Source organism: Heterocephalus glaber, unplaced genomic scaffold (assembly GCF_053883595.1).
Source record: "Heterocephalus glaber isolate CG9 unplaced genomic scaffold, H.glaber_assembly_v1.0 deba00001588, whole genome shotgun sequence".
In the NCBI taxonomy this organism is placed as follows: Eukaryota; Metazoa; Chordata; class Mammalia; order Rodentia; family Bathyergidae; genus Heterocephalus; species Heterocephalus glaber.
Genome location: NW_028258366.1, coordinates 425,006 through 440,939, shown reverse-complemented (window position 1 = coordinate 440,939; position 15,934 = coordinate 425,006). Strand labels below are relative to the sequence as shown.

The 15,934-nt window shown below is 42.2% G+C and overlaps 1 protein-coding gene and 2 pseudogenes across 4 annotated transcripts in view; 1 reads left to right on the top strand and 2 right to left on the bottom strand.

Moving 5' to 3' along the window:
- LOC101714770 (rho GTPase-activating protein 10) overlaps window positions 1-15,934 on the top strand; it is a 170,522-nt gene that overhangs the window by 75,201 nt on the left and 79,387 nt on the right. For all 4 annotated transcript variants that reach the window (XM_087193399.1, XM_087193398.1, XM_087193401.1 and 1 more), the window contains 2 exons: window positions 4,126-4,231; window positions 5,615-5,774. In XM_087193399.1, the coding sequence (XP_087049525.1) occupies window positions 4,126-4,231; window positions 5,615-5,774 (266 nt within the window). The remainder of the gene's footprint in view (window positions 1-4,125; window positions 4,232-5,614; window positions 5,775-15,934) is intronic.
- Window positions 1,677-3,530, bottom strand: LOC147823356 (zinc finger protein Pegasus-like; annotated as a pseudogene).
- LOC147823355 (U4 spliceosomal RNA) lies at window positions 5,259-5,330 on the bottom strand (annotated as a pseudogene).

Here is a 15,934-nt window from a genome sequence, read left to right as displayed (position 1 = left end):
TATGAATTTGAAAATTGCACTAAAATTGATCTAAGCAGTGAATGATTTAAGCAACAGAGGAAAAACCCCAGAATTTTTAGTGTCACAAGATTTGACAAGGAAGAGAGTTCCTGTTTGGATAAAGTGTCTTAAAAATGAGCCTAGATTGGCTGTACAACTACAAACACTCATTTTTAATGGCTTCCTAGCATTGGGAGAGCAGAGGGCTCATTAAGTTAACTTGGCACTTGGTGTTTTTGTGGGCAGATACCATTTCCATTTCCCTTCCATTTACTATAGGAGTAGAGGTCTTTTTTGGTTAAGATATTTTGGTTACAGTATTTTCTTTAAGAAGCCAATTATGAGTACTTTCAAAATATGAATCAAATTAAAAATAAAATTTTTGCAAAGTACACAGGAACCAAGTTAGTAACAATATTTTGTTGTTTAACCAAGCTCTCTTCAGAGTAAGCTAGTTATTACATAGTATAAAAACAATAGCCTCCTATTCAAAATGGATGACTCTAGATTTAGCAAGTCTTTTATAAACAAATGCATGTTTAGATGCATTTTATATCCATTTTCATACCTCTTTATTCTTACTAAGTGATGATTCAATCAGTGTCCATATAGTAAGTATTGTCATTGTGCACAGAAACTGGGGAAGCTGCAAGTAAGAATTACAATTTGAATTCATAGGAAATATTTTAAATGGCCAACTCTGAAGAGGAGACCAGGATATGTTCTGGACACATATTATCGTGTTACTTCACTATCACATTTTCCCTCGTATTTTTATACCCATTTTTTTTTTAGAAATTTGGGGCAGTAAATGGGTAGAAGGCAAGAAAAGGAAAATGGAAATTTTTTTTTATTTGAAAGACTGCATCTTAATAATATAGATGACTTCCATAGTACCTCTTTGGTCATCAAAAGACTAGGAAGAATAACAGTTTCTCTCTATAGTTATCAACCTAATCTGACACTAGTAACATCAAAATGAATTTAAATGAAAAGTTTAAAATGAAAAAAAGCATCTAGCACTCTACTATATTTACCTATGGTTTTTAAAAATAAATTAAGTATAAAAAATTTAATGGAAACCTGAGAAATGTTTAGACATTGACTAAACAGATATTTTAAATATTAAACTCAATTTCAATTTAGAATCTTGAGTTTCATTTCTTTTCAGAACTTTCACGTATTTTTGTAACTTTAATTTTAAAAGAATTGTTTTACATTTCCCTTTATAGAAAAATTCAAGATTTACTACTCTTGAAATAGCTTTACTATTATCAGTTGAAATGAGAAACTACTGATTCAACTTAAGGTGTATAAACTAATATTTCAATTAAGAGCAACTTAAAGGCAGTTTCTCTACAAATACTGAAGTAAGTTGTAACCGATCTGGAAGAGAAAAGAATTTATCCTACCATTTTAAAATATGGCAGAAACAGAATCCAGTAATGTATATATTGAAATATCAAGAGTATGGATAAGCCTTTATGGACCATATATGTAGGAAATTTAAATACCTGTTAAGATTGACTGTCTTCCTATTCTTTCTTATCTAATGAAAAGAAAAAAATACACATAAATGTGTCTGTTTTAATACATAAAAGACTGTGGCCAGATTTTTATGGAAAAAAAAAGGCAAGAAAAATTTTCCCCACTGTCAAATTTAAATTTTATAAATATAATGAATGTAAACTGTAAATTAGGCGATACCTTATGACGGATGATTGAAAACAAAAACCAAACTACAAACCCCAGAAAAGCCAAACCAAGTCAAACATAATCTGATTGTTTTCAGTGTTGGTTATGTTGCCCTCTTGCACAATGACAGGCAAAATCATACTTGTTTTTACATTTGCATCCACATATATTACACTGAAAAGGATTTTCATACCCATGACATCCCATATGAATAGTGTAAAGGATATTGTCTGCAAAGTACATGTCACAGTGCTGGCAGTGGTGCAGAAGCTGAGGGTCCTGGATTGGCAGGGTTGGGGCTGGAGTGCTTGGCTGGCTGTTTCCTATGCTGGGAGTACTGGTATGGGCACTTGGTTCACTTCTTGGACCTGCCACTGGACTATAGTTCCTCTGACTGTGATGGCCGAGGCTCGGGGCTTGTGGGAGAGGAGCTCAGAGGAATATTTGCTGACACAGCAGAAACTACTGCTTGGGCAGAGGGCTGCTGAGTCATGAAAGGCTTTTCATCAGGGCAGAGGACTACATCAGGGGATGCAGGGTTTTGGTTTTCAGGTGGCAAACTGGACAACTGTCCAGCTGGAGTAGAGAGCTGATTTAAAGGGTTGTCAACCATGAGTTCTTGCGGGTCCCTTGGTAGGCCACCAGCTGATGTAGTTTTCGCCATACTTTCATAGGAGTCAGTCTGGATATTTGGGATTTTGTGGGTAAAATCGTTAAGGTAGTCTGGTTTCTGAACCACCGTGGAAGGTGGACTTAAATTGATTAGTGCTTTTCTGCTGTACCCCAGATTGCTTGTTTTCTTCTGTGAACACCCCCCCCCCATTTTCTTGCTCCTCAAGGAAGATCTAGTACCTTTAATTGGCACAATTTTATGCTTACACCGTGGATGATGGGACAGGTTACTTTGATTGCTGCAGCGGAAGGAACGTAATGCACATTTGTTGGTTTTTCTCCAGTATGGGAACGCATGTGGGCTTCCAGATGATGCTCATAAGCAGATGCAAATGGACACAAGTGACATCTATGAGGTTTCTCACCTGTGTGGATTCTAATGTGCTTGATAAGCTGTGCTGTTCCTTTGCTGGCATAGTTGCAGTACCGACACTTGAGCTTCCCATCAAAAGTCCTTTCAAACCCGTCTACTAACATTCCTGAGTTTTCATCCTGAGAAACTTCAACAGATGGGTGATCAAGTCCATTTTGTTTTTGTTTTGGGGGGCTTTTTTTGGTACCAGGGATCGAACTCTGGTCCTTGCGCTTGAGCAGCAGGCAGGCGGTGAAACCACTGAGCTAAATCCCCGGCCCCATCAAGTCCATGTTGATCACCATCTATCTGTTCCCAGCTCCCTGAAGAGCCTTGGCTTTCTTGTCCCCACTAACTGATCCAGAAATCACGTTCCAAGATGGGTCTGCTAAGTCAGGTATTCTTGAAAATCTTTCACGAAGTCCAAAAGTTCTGGTGTCTTTTCACCCATCTTTGCCTTTTTTTAAGTTTAAAATTTGTTAGACCTTTTCACCCCAAATCAGTTCCACCTTCTTGTCACTCCAACATTGATGAACTGTGGAGTAAGAGAAATGTACTCTGGAGACACAGCAGGGGACTCCAAAAGGCCATGGAGGGAATTTCAACTAAAATTCAAAAGCCACAGAGAAGTCTCCTGACAGCTGCACCGAGTATTCCGCACCACCTTGTTCAACGCAGCTGCAGTCTTCTTGCCTTTCCGCCCCCAGGGCTGTGTTTGTTGTGTCTCCAGCTTTCTTCCTGCCCCTCTGCCCCGCTCAAGTCTCAAGTCTCGTGTGAGCAAGATGTAGGGCGGGAGCTGCGGTGGAGGTTACAGATCTCTTCTTTTTTTTTTTTGATAGCGGGGATTGAACTTCGGGACCTTGTGCTTGTGAGGCAGGCGATGGAACCACTGAGCTAAATCCCTGGCCCACTTCCTTAAGTATACATTTATTTCCATGTCTTACCACAACTAATTAAATTAATCCCCAGGTCGCACTCTGAGGTCCTGAGGCTTAGGACTTCAGTGTGTCTCTCCAGTTCAGACCTTGATAGGGAATCGTCTGTTCGCTGGTACCTGACTTGCATCCCATTGTGGGCTCATTCTCAGCGACTGGGTGCCATCACTAAGCCATGAGCTGACTGGAAGCATACAGGCAGGCAGGAAAAGCTGCGGCGACTGTCTGCTCTCAGACACAAGCCGAGAGAAAGGTGGTCATTCCAGCGACATGAACATTACCTTAGAGTCAAGGGCAGGGCATAGATCAGTAATGGTGGGAAAGATAGGCTTGCTTTACTCTGTTAAAGGTGGCAAAATAAAGTTACGCTATTTTCAGATCTGGAACAGATGCACTGTTAAACAATTGTTGTTTGGGGGAATGTATTTGTTTCTGAGTACTCTATTAACTATTTTTATTTTCTCTTTAAAGAAAGTGGCAGCCCAGAATCTCGTGTCAGTGCTATCCATTTCTTGGTGCACAAACTGCCAGAGAAGAATAAAGAAATGTTGGATATTTTGGTGAAGCACTTAACAAAGTAAGGCTCTTTTCCCTGTTTCACACTCTCCACTTAGCTGAGGGTCCCGTGCTGTGTTCTCCCGCTGGAGCGGAATCCGTCCGTATAAACAATACCAGGAATACTCCTGGAAGGGCAGGCTGGGCGTTTGACTCATTTTGTGTGTTTTGGACAGGAGAGCTGAAATACGATGCTTCCATGAAGTTGTATAATTACTTGCTTAACATCACTGCCAGCAACTCGGGGTTTGACTTGAAGTGAAAGAAGAAAGTATTATATATTTATTGCCCCATATGCAGGTCTGGAGGTGGAATTGTAAGTCTGTTAGCAAATGGAGCTTGGCTTCACACCTACCTGATTCTTCAGTTTGAACAAGTTCTTTAAGTGTAATCCAGTAATGGGCAGTTAATTCACAGGCTTCATTCTTTTCCCCTCCATTTTTAAAAAGCAAACAAAATCTAATAATTTGGAGAAACTAGCCCCATTTTCAAATGTAGATGACTCTTAGATCACTTACAACTGTAAAATTTTGTGGTGAGAAGATGAGGAGCGCTGTTTTAGAACTCCTATGTTAAAAGAGACTGAAGGCCCGAGGATATTGTGACTCGCCAGAAATATAACTTCATTTATTTGATCAAAATTATTTATGTAATGCTTTTTTTAGGGTGCCAGTGGATCCACAGTTGAACTAGATAAAGTCCTTGCTTTTGTGAAGCTTACTTTCTGTGGGGGGTAAAGATAAACAGATAACAATGACAATACAAAATAATTTCAGAGGATAAATGGCAAAAAACACAAAGTACAGTCAGGGGAAAGAATATGTTTTGCATGTGACACTCAAAGTAGATCTTTTTGAGAATGCCGTCTTTGTGTGGAGGCCTGAATTCAGGGCTATGTCCCTATCGATTGCTGCATAATGAACATTGGGCTGTGGGATTGAGCAGGGTGCTCTCAGCAAGATCTGCATGCTTGTGAAGCTAATTCTTACACAGGCGCCTTGCAGTCCACTTGTCCCGGGAAGCCAGACTATAGTGACCTGGGGCAAGACAGGGTGTTCTATTAGCAATAATCGCACCTCGGATAAACCTCATTGGCTACGATACTGCCACTGTGCAAAGCTTAAGACAGGGTGTTCTAAAGTGTGGTGCAAACAAGCTGAGCACATACATGGATTTATTTAGAGGGCCACTGTGACTAGAGTATCCAAGAAAGAGAAGTAGGAAAGCAGCTGGGGCCTCAGCATGTAGGGTGTGGTTAGGGCTGGGTGCATCAGAGGCAGACACCAAGAACAAGTTGAGTTCCGGGTGACTGCTTGTGTTTATGAGCAGCTGCAAAATTCTGTGCATTCTGTGATCCTGGCCCCTTAATTAAACAGATCTTTTTTCTTTCCCTCATCAATATTAGTGTTTCCAATCACTCCAAGCAGAATCTAATGACTGTGGCGAATTTAGGAGTGGTGTTTGGACCAACTCTGATGAGGCCACAGGAAGAAACTGTTGCTGCCATCATGGATCTGAAGTTTCAGAACATTGTTGTGGAAATTCTAATTGAAAACCACGAAAAGGTAAAATGATCTTTTATTTCCTCCTCAAGAGAGTTGTTGTTTTCGTCTGGTCACCATGTAACGTATTGTTATCTTCTTAGATTCATTTTTCTCGCTGTGTGTCTCTCCCCCTCCCCCTCCCCTTGCCCCCCCCCCATCTGTCCCTCATTGCTGTGGTGAATTTGTTCCTAACAAGCTCTCTGATGGACTTGTGTACATGTGAACCTTACCTGGTCTTAACAAAGAAACATTTAATGCAGATGTAAATGAATCTTGGCTGTGTGATCGTGAGTTGTTTAGATTTTTTTGTTGTTTTCAGTCCTATCCTTGGATTTCTTACTCAGCTTCTGTGTGTTGCAGCACCCTTGAACTCACCATCAAGTTAGAGCTTTACAGCTTAGAAAATAAGAGAAAATAAGACGAAGTTGAAAGGGTATCACACGGAGGAAGAGAACTGTGTTTGTTGCAACAAAAGAACCAAGATAATTAACTTTGAGGGAGGAAAGGTTTATTTTGGCTCATGGTTTCAGGGTTGTTGATTGCTTGAGCCTATTGCCCAGCGCCTGTGGCAGTATAGTACTTCAGGGCAGGAGTCCACACACTGAGTGTGTGTAGAGGACAGGCTCCCCTGAGACGTGTTGGTCAAGGCTGGCATCTGTTTACTCTGCAATTCCAAAGGTCACCCAGCCTTGCAGAGGACTTTTCTGGTTGGATCACCTGTTGGGGGTGGCAAGTAAAGGAGAAGTTGGGGGAGAGTAAACCCCCTTCTTCCTCCAGCAGCACATCCAGATGGGTGGGAAGGAAGGGCACATATTCCTTTCGTCAGTGTGAGCAGAAACAACTTCAGTATATTCTTCCCCCTCACCGTATCTATGCAAAACTCCGTTCTATTTTATTTATATTGAGACATAATTTTTGTTCATCTTTCTGGAGTACATTATGATAATCCAATACATGTATACAATGTGTAGTAATACAATCTGGATAGAAATTAGCATTTCTTGTCTTCAGACAATCATTTTTATATGTTGGGAATTTTGTACACTTCTAGTCATTTTGAAAAACAGATTTTTAAAAATGTAGTTATCCTACTGTGCTGAAGGAGGAACAGAAATAATTGCTCCAATGCTATTTAAGTGCCCCCTACTGAACTTCTTTTCTGTCCACAATGCCTGCTTTTCCTTGTCTCTAGTGACCAGTATCCCATTCTGTTCTACAAGGTAGACTTAACTGGTTCCTACAAATGAGTGAGAAGGTGTGGTGTTTGGCTTTCTGTTCTACTTCACTTCACTTCACATAATGACCTCCTAGTCCATCCATGTTGATGCAAATGACAGTGTCTCATTACTTTTTTGGGAGAATAACAAACATTCCATCATGTATCTATACTACATTTCCTTTTTCTGTTTCTTTTTTCGCTTTTGTGAATATATAACATTTACAAGGTGTGATGAAAATATTAGGTGAGTGCTTAAATTAAAAAAAAATTATTACAGTAAAAGATACATTGCCGTTAGGCCCCCTCAGATTACTTACCCTCTCTTCAAATATACCCATCATTCCTGGCACTTTCTGAAGCATTGTTCAAGTTCTGTTTCTTTAATGGCTTTATAAGGTGTGATTAAAAAACCCCCCACAGTGAATGCCTCTAGGTGTCTTCCCAAAAGAGTTAGAAATGTGTAGTACATGGAACTCCTTGTTTATAACAGCACACCTCATAACAGGTAAATCTTGGAAGCAGCCTATATGACCAAAAGGGATAAAGTGTGGCATTTATATACAATGGTGTCCTAATCTGCCATAAAGAAGGATAAACTTGAGCTGTTGGTAGAAATATGCATGCACCTTGAGACCTAATGTTAAATGAAATAATCTGACTAATTTAAATATCACATAACTTCTCTTACTTGAAAAACACAAAGTATAATTGAAAGGTAGAGACAGTAGGAAAAAGGAAGGTAAGTCTTTGACAAAGGGCCTCTAGAGATGAAGGAGAGACATGGGGAGAGCAAGGAGAATAAAAAGAACCGAGATAATGTTACATATACTTGCTCCTCAAGATGAATATGAACATGATGTACTGCAAAGAAGTAGTAATATGAAAAGTAGGTTGAATGCTGCTGTCAAGTGCCATCCAACAGAAAGGAGGTGTCTTAGTTACTTTTCTCAGTGCTGGGAGCACCCAAAGGTAGAGGAGGGAGGTTTATTTCAGCTAACAGACCGTAGAGGATTCAGTCCATAGTCAGCTGGCTGCAAGGCAGGGTGGCAGGCAGAGGGCATTGCGGAGGAGAAGCAGCTCATGACAGGCAGAAGGCGGCAGCAAAGCAGTGAAGAAGCATCAGCAAGCCTGCCTTTATATTCCATCCAGGCTACCACCCTTTGGGTGGTGCCACACACACTCAGGGCGGGGCACTGTTAATCCCAACATTGTACAATCCCAGCATCACACACCCTAGATCCAGCCACCTCTGGAAAAACCCCACCCATGACTGCATGGGATTTAGGAAAGACATCTAGATACAAGCCTCAACAGGCTCATAAGAACAGGATGTGTGTCCCCTTCCACCTTATTAATTGGGTCTGGCACCATGGGATTTCTGGTTTTTCCCAAAGTCAAAATGACCATGCAAAGTAAATATTTTGAATCAATTCAGAATAGCTAGGCAGCCACAATGGCATTTGTTATCGTCACCTTGTGATCCTTTTTAGATTGATTATTTTTTCCTCAGCAGAGTTGAGCAGTTACAAGAGAGACCAGATAGCCCATAAGGCAAAAATATGTGTCAGGTCCTGTCCAGAAATGCTTGGAAATCTCTCCTCTAGACTGAGACTGTTCAACCCTGCCGAGCATCAGAATCACCAAGGGACCCTTTTGAATGGCTGCATAGCTGTGCGTGTTTATTGAATTTTCAGTCATAAGTATCATGGGAAGCAGCCAGCAAGGAAAGCAGCTGGCTTAGGAGTGAGTGTCCACTCCATGTCTGTTAATATCTTCAGAAAGAGCTTCAATGTGGAACATGGGAGAAGGTTTTGTTCACATGCAAGAGGTGTTTGTTTATAATAGTTAAGGCAGGACTGAGTTACATCCTTTGCTATTGTTAGGTCAGACCACAGAGGTTTGTGTTTGAACTTGGAGTATGAAGAGCTGGTATCCACTAAAACAGTTTTCTCACCCTGCTGGGGTGGACGTGTGGACAGTGGTTTGCGAACACTGCTGTATTGCATTGTTCGTGAGAGCTGCCTTGTTTGCCTGCCTGCCTGTCTCCACTCTTGTCAAAATGAAGCTTGCACCTATTAAGAAAAGTGAAGATGTTGACTCAGGAGTAACAGGATTAACAACAGCACACTTTTTCTGTTAATGGTGGCACACTGACAGTTTTAAGAAGCATTTCTGCTTTAGGGCGGTGCTCCTTCGTATGCCTGGGGTCACAGACCTCTGAGAGGCTGACAAACACCACTCACCCTCTCCCCACAGGAAAGCATACCATTCTCCCTATTCCCCCCAGGAGAGCTCACAATTTCAGGGCTTCTGCTTCCCTGAATCTGTGGGCTCTGAGCTAAGAATCTCTGGGTTAAAATGCGTACTCTGCTGGGCAGGGTGGCACATAGCTAGAATTGAGCGCTCAGGAGGCTGAGACAGGAGTGCCTTGAGTTTGAGGCTAACCTGGGCTGCATAGCGAGTTCAAAGCCAGGCTGACCTACACAGCAAGAGCTTGTGTCACATACACAAAGTGTAATCTCGTTACTGACCTATTTTGAGACTTTTGTCTCTGTAATACAGGGAAGATATGATTTTAAAAAACAGATTAGACTCTTTTAAGAGCTTCTGGATTTTTTTTTTCCTCTTCATTTTGTTATAGTTCAGCACCTTGCAGGTAGTGTTCTTTACTTCCACCTCTAAGACAGGAAATTTGTGGGGTGTTTTTTTTTTTGGCACCAGGGTTTGAACTCAGGTCCTTGCGCTTACACAGCAGGTGGCAAAACCACAGAGCTAAATGCCTGGCCCCTTAAGACAGGAAATTTGAAAACTTAAAATGATCACTCATTTGTGTATTAAAAGTTTTTTTTGGCGGTGGGGGGCATACTGGGGATCGAACTTGGGACCTTCTGCTTGTGAGGCAGGTGGTGGAACCACTGAGCTAAATCCCTGGCCCCTAAAAGGCTTTTCAGAAATTGAGAATGTGTTGTATGCCAAGTGCAACAGGTGCTGTAATGTAGAGATGAACTTTTACAGCCTCTGGTGGACAGTGGGACAGTGGTCAGTCTGGGGTGAGAGCCATAATACTTTGGCCAGTCCAATACACTATAGAACTTACCTTTTCTTTCAGCTGTTTCTCCCTGCTAGACTGTTCAGGGCAGAGACCTTTTGTATACTTAGGATAATACCTGGCAAATATCAGGTGCTTGGCTCGGTGGATATTAATCCAATGCATTAAAGAGACAGAAAGTAGAGCTATGTACTCCCCTTAAGGAGCCAAGTATATGGACAGCATTTCTTGGGTCCTAGTTTCATTTCATGTTTGCTAGAGCAGTGCCGGCTTTCGGATGAACATTGTTCCTCCTGAAAAGCTAAGCTTGAAACTTGCTTCTTTACTAATATGGTAACAGCAGCTTGATTTTTATGGGTGTAAGAAGTTTTCTGTACTTTTGCTTTTGGTAGCCAGTGGTGGTGAATTTTTACGCCTCCACGTATGGTCCTTTCACGCTGTCCTTAAATCTCATTCATATGCACTGAGCCAACCAGACAGCTCATGACTTCGGTGCAGTGTCTTTGTGAAGACACATTGTTCTGTGTCGTGTGGGTCTCCACATCATGCGGCAGCTTCCTGTTTTCTTGCCTCATTTGATGCTGGGGAAATCCGTGTTTTCCTACTGGGAGGTGATAGTGTCACTTTCGCCTAGTTAACATGTCTTACGGGGACTTCCAGGTCGTGCTGGTGAGCTGGATAATCCAGTTACAGCAGGTGAAGGGCTCTACTTTCAGTGATGCTTTGTGGAGCTACGCAGAAGGCTGTATTGGACTTCTCTCTCTTCCCGTGGCTGGGCAGTGCTGTGAATGCACAAGTGATACTAATAAAGCACTGAGGCATCCTGTTGAGAAGAGAGGAGGCGGACCTGACTTTGGTTCTTCCCTGTGGGTGTGGGTATAGGTTTCGAAGCAGGGGTTAGTGTGGTAGAGAGGAAGGGGTCTTAGGTTGGATTAATTAACAATTCTGAGAACTCAGATTTCCCCTTGTACATACATCTCCACCACCTGCTCTTGGCATCATCTGGGCTTCAGAGTCCCAGCCCTACTTGGAGGAGGAATACGTCTGCGGACAAGAGTGGTGGGGGTCCAGACAAACTTCATGTGGACGTGGGTATCCGTGTTTGATTTGATACAGGTTTCCCTGACAACAGACCCACAGATCCACTGCAAAGATTTTGTGTTGATTCAGAAGCAGCAAGAGAGGGATGTCATTTCCTGAGTAAATATGCTTGGGAACAAGAAGAAAGAGAGTAAGGATAAGCAAAGCTAAAGAGAATAGACTTGTGAGAAAGGAAAAAAGTACAGTAATGGTTGAGGGGAGGAAAATAGAAGGGTGAATTGGAGAGGAAAAGGAGGGCCAGGCCCACTTAGTCTCCAGGACAGAATAGGCAGGCGGAAAGCCAGGAGAGAGGGAGCTATTTTCTTTTCCTCTTTTACTTTCCCTCCCCAGAGCGGGAAAATTGTTGACTCCAGGAAACTCACTAAAGCAAAGAGTAAACTTTGTATAATTAAAGCAAGATAACACTAGTTGAATTTTGTAGTCAGGAGAAAATCCCTTGTTAATCTGTTTTGGAGATCATAATTTCAGCCTCTTAGCTTTTTAAAAAAATAAAATTCCTATGTGCTTGATAGGAAACATGCTCCATATGTTTTGGCTTCGATGAGACATTAAGATGTTGTTTTAAAATATACGTCATGGGCCAAAAGTATTATCAAGGCCTTTCTTCCCTTACAAACCAGAAAATTATGTTTCTCAGGTAGAAAGAGTGCTATATCTTTCCCAAGGATTTTCAGGTGAGGGTTGGGCTTTAGGATTTGTGAGTTTTGCCTGTTTTGTTCTTAGGAATATATACTTGTTATGCTTTAATTCAGTGTGCTGTGAGTCAGATGTGGAGGAAATACAGGCTATGAATCCCAGTAGAGAAAAGAAGAAATGTCCGATTGTGGCTGGAAGATTTGGTGGAGACTTAAGTGTGCTCAGAGGATCAGAGAGGATGGTGCTGAGACTTGGGGGAAGAATTTACTTCCAGCTGGAGGGAGTCTGGAAAGTTTCCCTGAATGGGTGGTTTGAGTAAGTTTGAGAATGGAGCTTGAACAGGTGGAGATGTCCTAAGATATTTCAGGTACGGGCACTCATGAAGTCAGAGAAGCACGGGGAAGAGGCATGTGTTTTGGGAACACAGCTCTTGTTGGAACATGGGGGAAATGGTGGGAGAAGAGTTGGAAAGAGACTCAGGCCGAGAGGTTGAGAATATTACTTGAGGACTTGTACATTAATTCTGTAGGTTCCAGGTTCATTTACAGTTTTCAAGTAAATGACTTAAGAGGGCTTGTTGTGATAGGAAGGATTGCACTAGGAAGTAGGGAATAAAAGATCAGGTGGGAGGTCAGATGGCACAGCTTAAGGTCATTGTTAGAAGGCCGGGGAATTTTAGGATGAAAAGCATTTTGAAACAAAGTTCAGCCACTGATTTGTGGGGGATCTCAGAGGGAAGCATTAGAAGAATTCCATCCTGGGGAATGTTGGTATCATTAGCAAAAATAAGGAAAAATGGACTTGGGTGGGAGTAGGGATGAATTAGGTAGAACATACTGAATTTTAATTGTTGTCTGGCTGTCCAGCAAGATAAGCCGGGTGGATAACTGGAGATGTCATGGCCAGAGTTGTGGTGTGAGAAAATACTGACTGGATTCTCATGGTCTTACATGCTTTTGGTTTACGGTAGGGGTATTTGCATCATATCACTCTATTATGGGTGGATGTTTTGTCTTTTTATATACCCTTAAAATACATATTCGAACATGTAAAATCCCCATTGCATAAATATATGTGCATGTATCCCTACTCAGGTACAGAGTCTTTGTATACATACTGCCTTTTGCTCTCGAGAGATGAGCTTGTTCATGGGCACACAGCTGGAAAGTGACATTGTGGGGCTTTGACCTGAAACCGTTCCATCCCAGAGCCTCTGCTTTTCATCAGTAGGATAAGAATAACGTTCTTGAAAAAACCCCCAAGATTTGCTCTTAATAGTAAGAGAGCCAGAAGAACCGAGGGGTGTTGTCCAGGATGCCAGGTGTTGCCCAGGAGATGAGAGAGCAGGACTAGAAGGTGGAGGAAAAGCCTTGAGGAGGGAGATTTCTGTTGAGAGCAGAGGTGAAGTCACCTCATGAGGATGTAATGAGTGTTCGGGAATGGGTGGTAGTACAGGTTTACTTGTATTTTTGTCAGGTAGCAGCACAATACAGCAGGAGATAGAATCGACACAGAATGGAAGGAGCGGGCAGGGCAGCCAGCACCTGAGTTCTGTCCATCTGGCTGATTGCTGTCGTGGTGTAGCTGCCAGTCAGCTCACATACGAGGAACAGGAGAGCTGAGAGCTTCCAGGAGTCACAGGGTCTGTTGCGTATTGAGCCCCTTCTTAGACCGTACACATTTCAATGTCACGCATTAAGTTTATAAGGTGGCTCCACCTATCTCTGGAGAAGTTCTGAGGAGCCTTTGATTAGCATCAAAGAAAACATTACTGTTAGAGTGGTTTTCTTTTTCATAACTTTATTATTTTGTCAATACCCCAAAATGGGCAGTTCATGTAAAGCAAGGTATATAATGTTGCTCTCCACCGACTCACTTTATATACTAACCGAATTATCTAGAATATATTTATCTTGCTGAGCATTTTAATTGGCTTTTCAGTGTGATGTGCAGAATGTGGCACTGGGGTTGACCTCACCCTGGCGCGGTTCCGCCGCTTCTCTGCTGGCTGAGAGTCAGGAAGTTTGCCCCATCCTAGCCTTCGTGTATTGAGCTTTCTCCAGACTGCAGGGTGCGGAGAGATAGTTACAGTTTATTCATGGAAAGGGGACTCCTTGATGAGGATTCTTTTATCTAAATAAGTGTTTGGAATGGGTACCCTAGGAGGCTGTGTCACATTTTTCTGAGTGTGACTGTGGAGGTCATTTGTGATGATCCTGCTTTGTGCAAGAAGCCGAGGGTCCGCGTCCTTTTGGGTGGCTCCTTTGGGACACTGATTTATCCTTGTTGGCAGTATGTGTTGCAGAGCCCATGTGGCCTGACTCTTCCAGTCACGGAATAATAATGGAAGAGTAAAGCTGAGACACACACACAGGGGTCAGCCAACCACCCATGGAAGATATCAGGCAAAAAATCACATCTGTACCAAAAATGTAGGGTATGTTTCCCCCTAAACAATAGAGTATAAGAACCATTTATGTAGCGTTTACATTGTTTTAGGTGTTATAGTTAATCTAGAAATTTATTTCAAGTACACAGGAGGGAGAATGCACATAGATTATTTGAAATTAAGCCATTTCCTGTAAGGGACCTGAGCACCTGCAGATACTGGGGCCAGCTATGTGTTCCCCATCACATCCCTACCCAGGCTGGGGGATTGGAGCAGCCAGGGAGCACTGTGCTGCAACCACAGCCCCTTTCATTTTATCTTTTCACTTTGAGACGCTGTCTGGCTAAGTTGCCTGTGCTGGGCTAGAACTTGGTACCCTTTTTCTTCAGCTTCCTGAGTACTGGGATTGCAGGCATGTAGCACCATACCTGGCTTCCCATCAGTTCCCTTAAGGTGATCACTAGAATATTAAATTATGGACACACACAGGTGTATTGGGATGTACTGCATTACTGTTATTAGCCTGATAACCAGCTTTCTGATGTATGTATGCCTATCCTTGCCAGAAGCTGGAAGAACACATCCCTGTTCGCAGGTACAATAGTGGAATGGGATTCCCCATTCAGCCTCAACTTCTTTTGGTCTCATGAACAGACTCATGTGGACTGCTCTCGACAAAGGGCAGCCTATGGCTCCATTCTTGTTGCTACAAAACAACCTACATCCCAGCCACCTTCTTCCAGTTGACCTGTCATCCTTTAATGTAGAACAGGCTGAGTGAGTGGCACGCAGACTACTTTCTACCAGGTATAAAGAACCTTGCAGTTGGAGAGCATGCTTGTCATTTAATGGGTAAAAAATATATTAAAGAATAAAATTCTGGTCTGAAATGCTTCTTGATTTAGCTTTGCTGGCACTAGGTTGCTAGGCAGCAACAGTTTTTATATGAGAGAGAAATAAATGTCTTAATAACAACACCAACAACAACACAACTCCAGAGTTTCCAAAAGCCTGATGTCTGAGTAGGGGCTGTTCAGTGTTGAAGCCAAAACTTCATTGCAAGAATATTTGACAAATTTTCAGAACTTCACCCCCAAGTTTTCATGAATGTTGGTCTTTTTGGCATTGCCATGAAAATTTGGCTACTGTACGTTTTTTCTCATCGTTGCCTTGCATTTTGGGGAGCATTTTAAAAAAACGGGTTAAAAGCACAAAAATCTTTGTCCTGCCTTCTCATTCCTTCATGGAGAAAAGAAAAATAATGCTGGCATTGTCTTGCCAATTCTTTTTCCCAGTTCTTCCCAATTTTGATAGATCATATATTCGCATCCGAATACAGTGGTGTTTGCTAAGAGAAAATCTGAGATGATTTATTCTACAGCATCTGAGTACCAGGTGTAAGCAAAGCACTGGGGCAGTCTCCAGAAAGTGGGAGAACTTCAATAGAGTGGAGCAGATTTGTTCTTTTGTTTTTTGCTGCCTTAGAAAGCATACTCACTTCCAGGGGACCAGAACTTGCCAGAAGGTGAGCTTTTGATTCAGCAGCAGAAGAACGTCATGTATTTTTAATGACAATGTGTTTGTGTTAGAGCTGGACTGGGGAGTTGGAGTAAGGCTCATGGACCTCTGCGGTCCTCCCCATTCTGAATTCTCTGCCAAGGTGTCTGCAGATGCGAAACCACAAAGACAACCCTCAGCCTCCCCGAGTGCTTACAACTTGGCCTTCTCTTGGCATTTGTTGAAACAAGAATGATGATGGATATGATCCTTTCCTTCATGCCATTTGT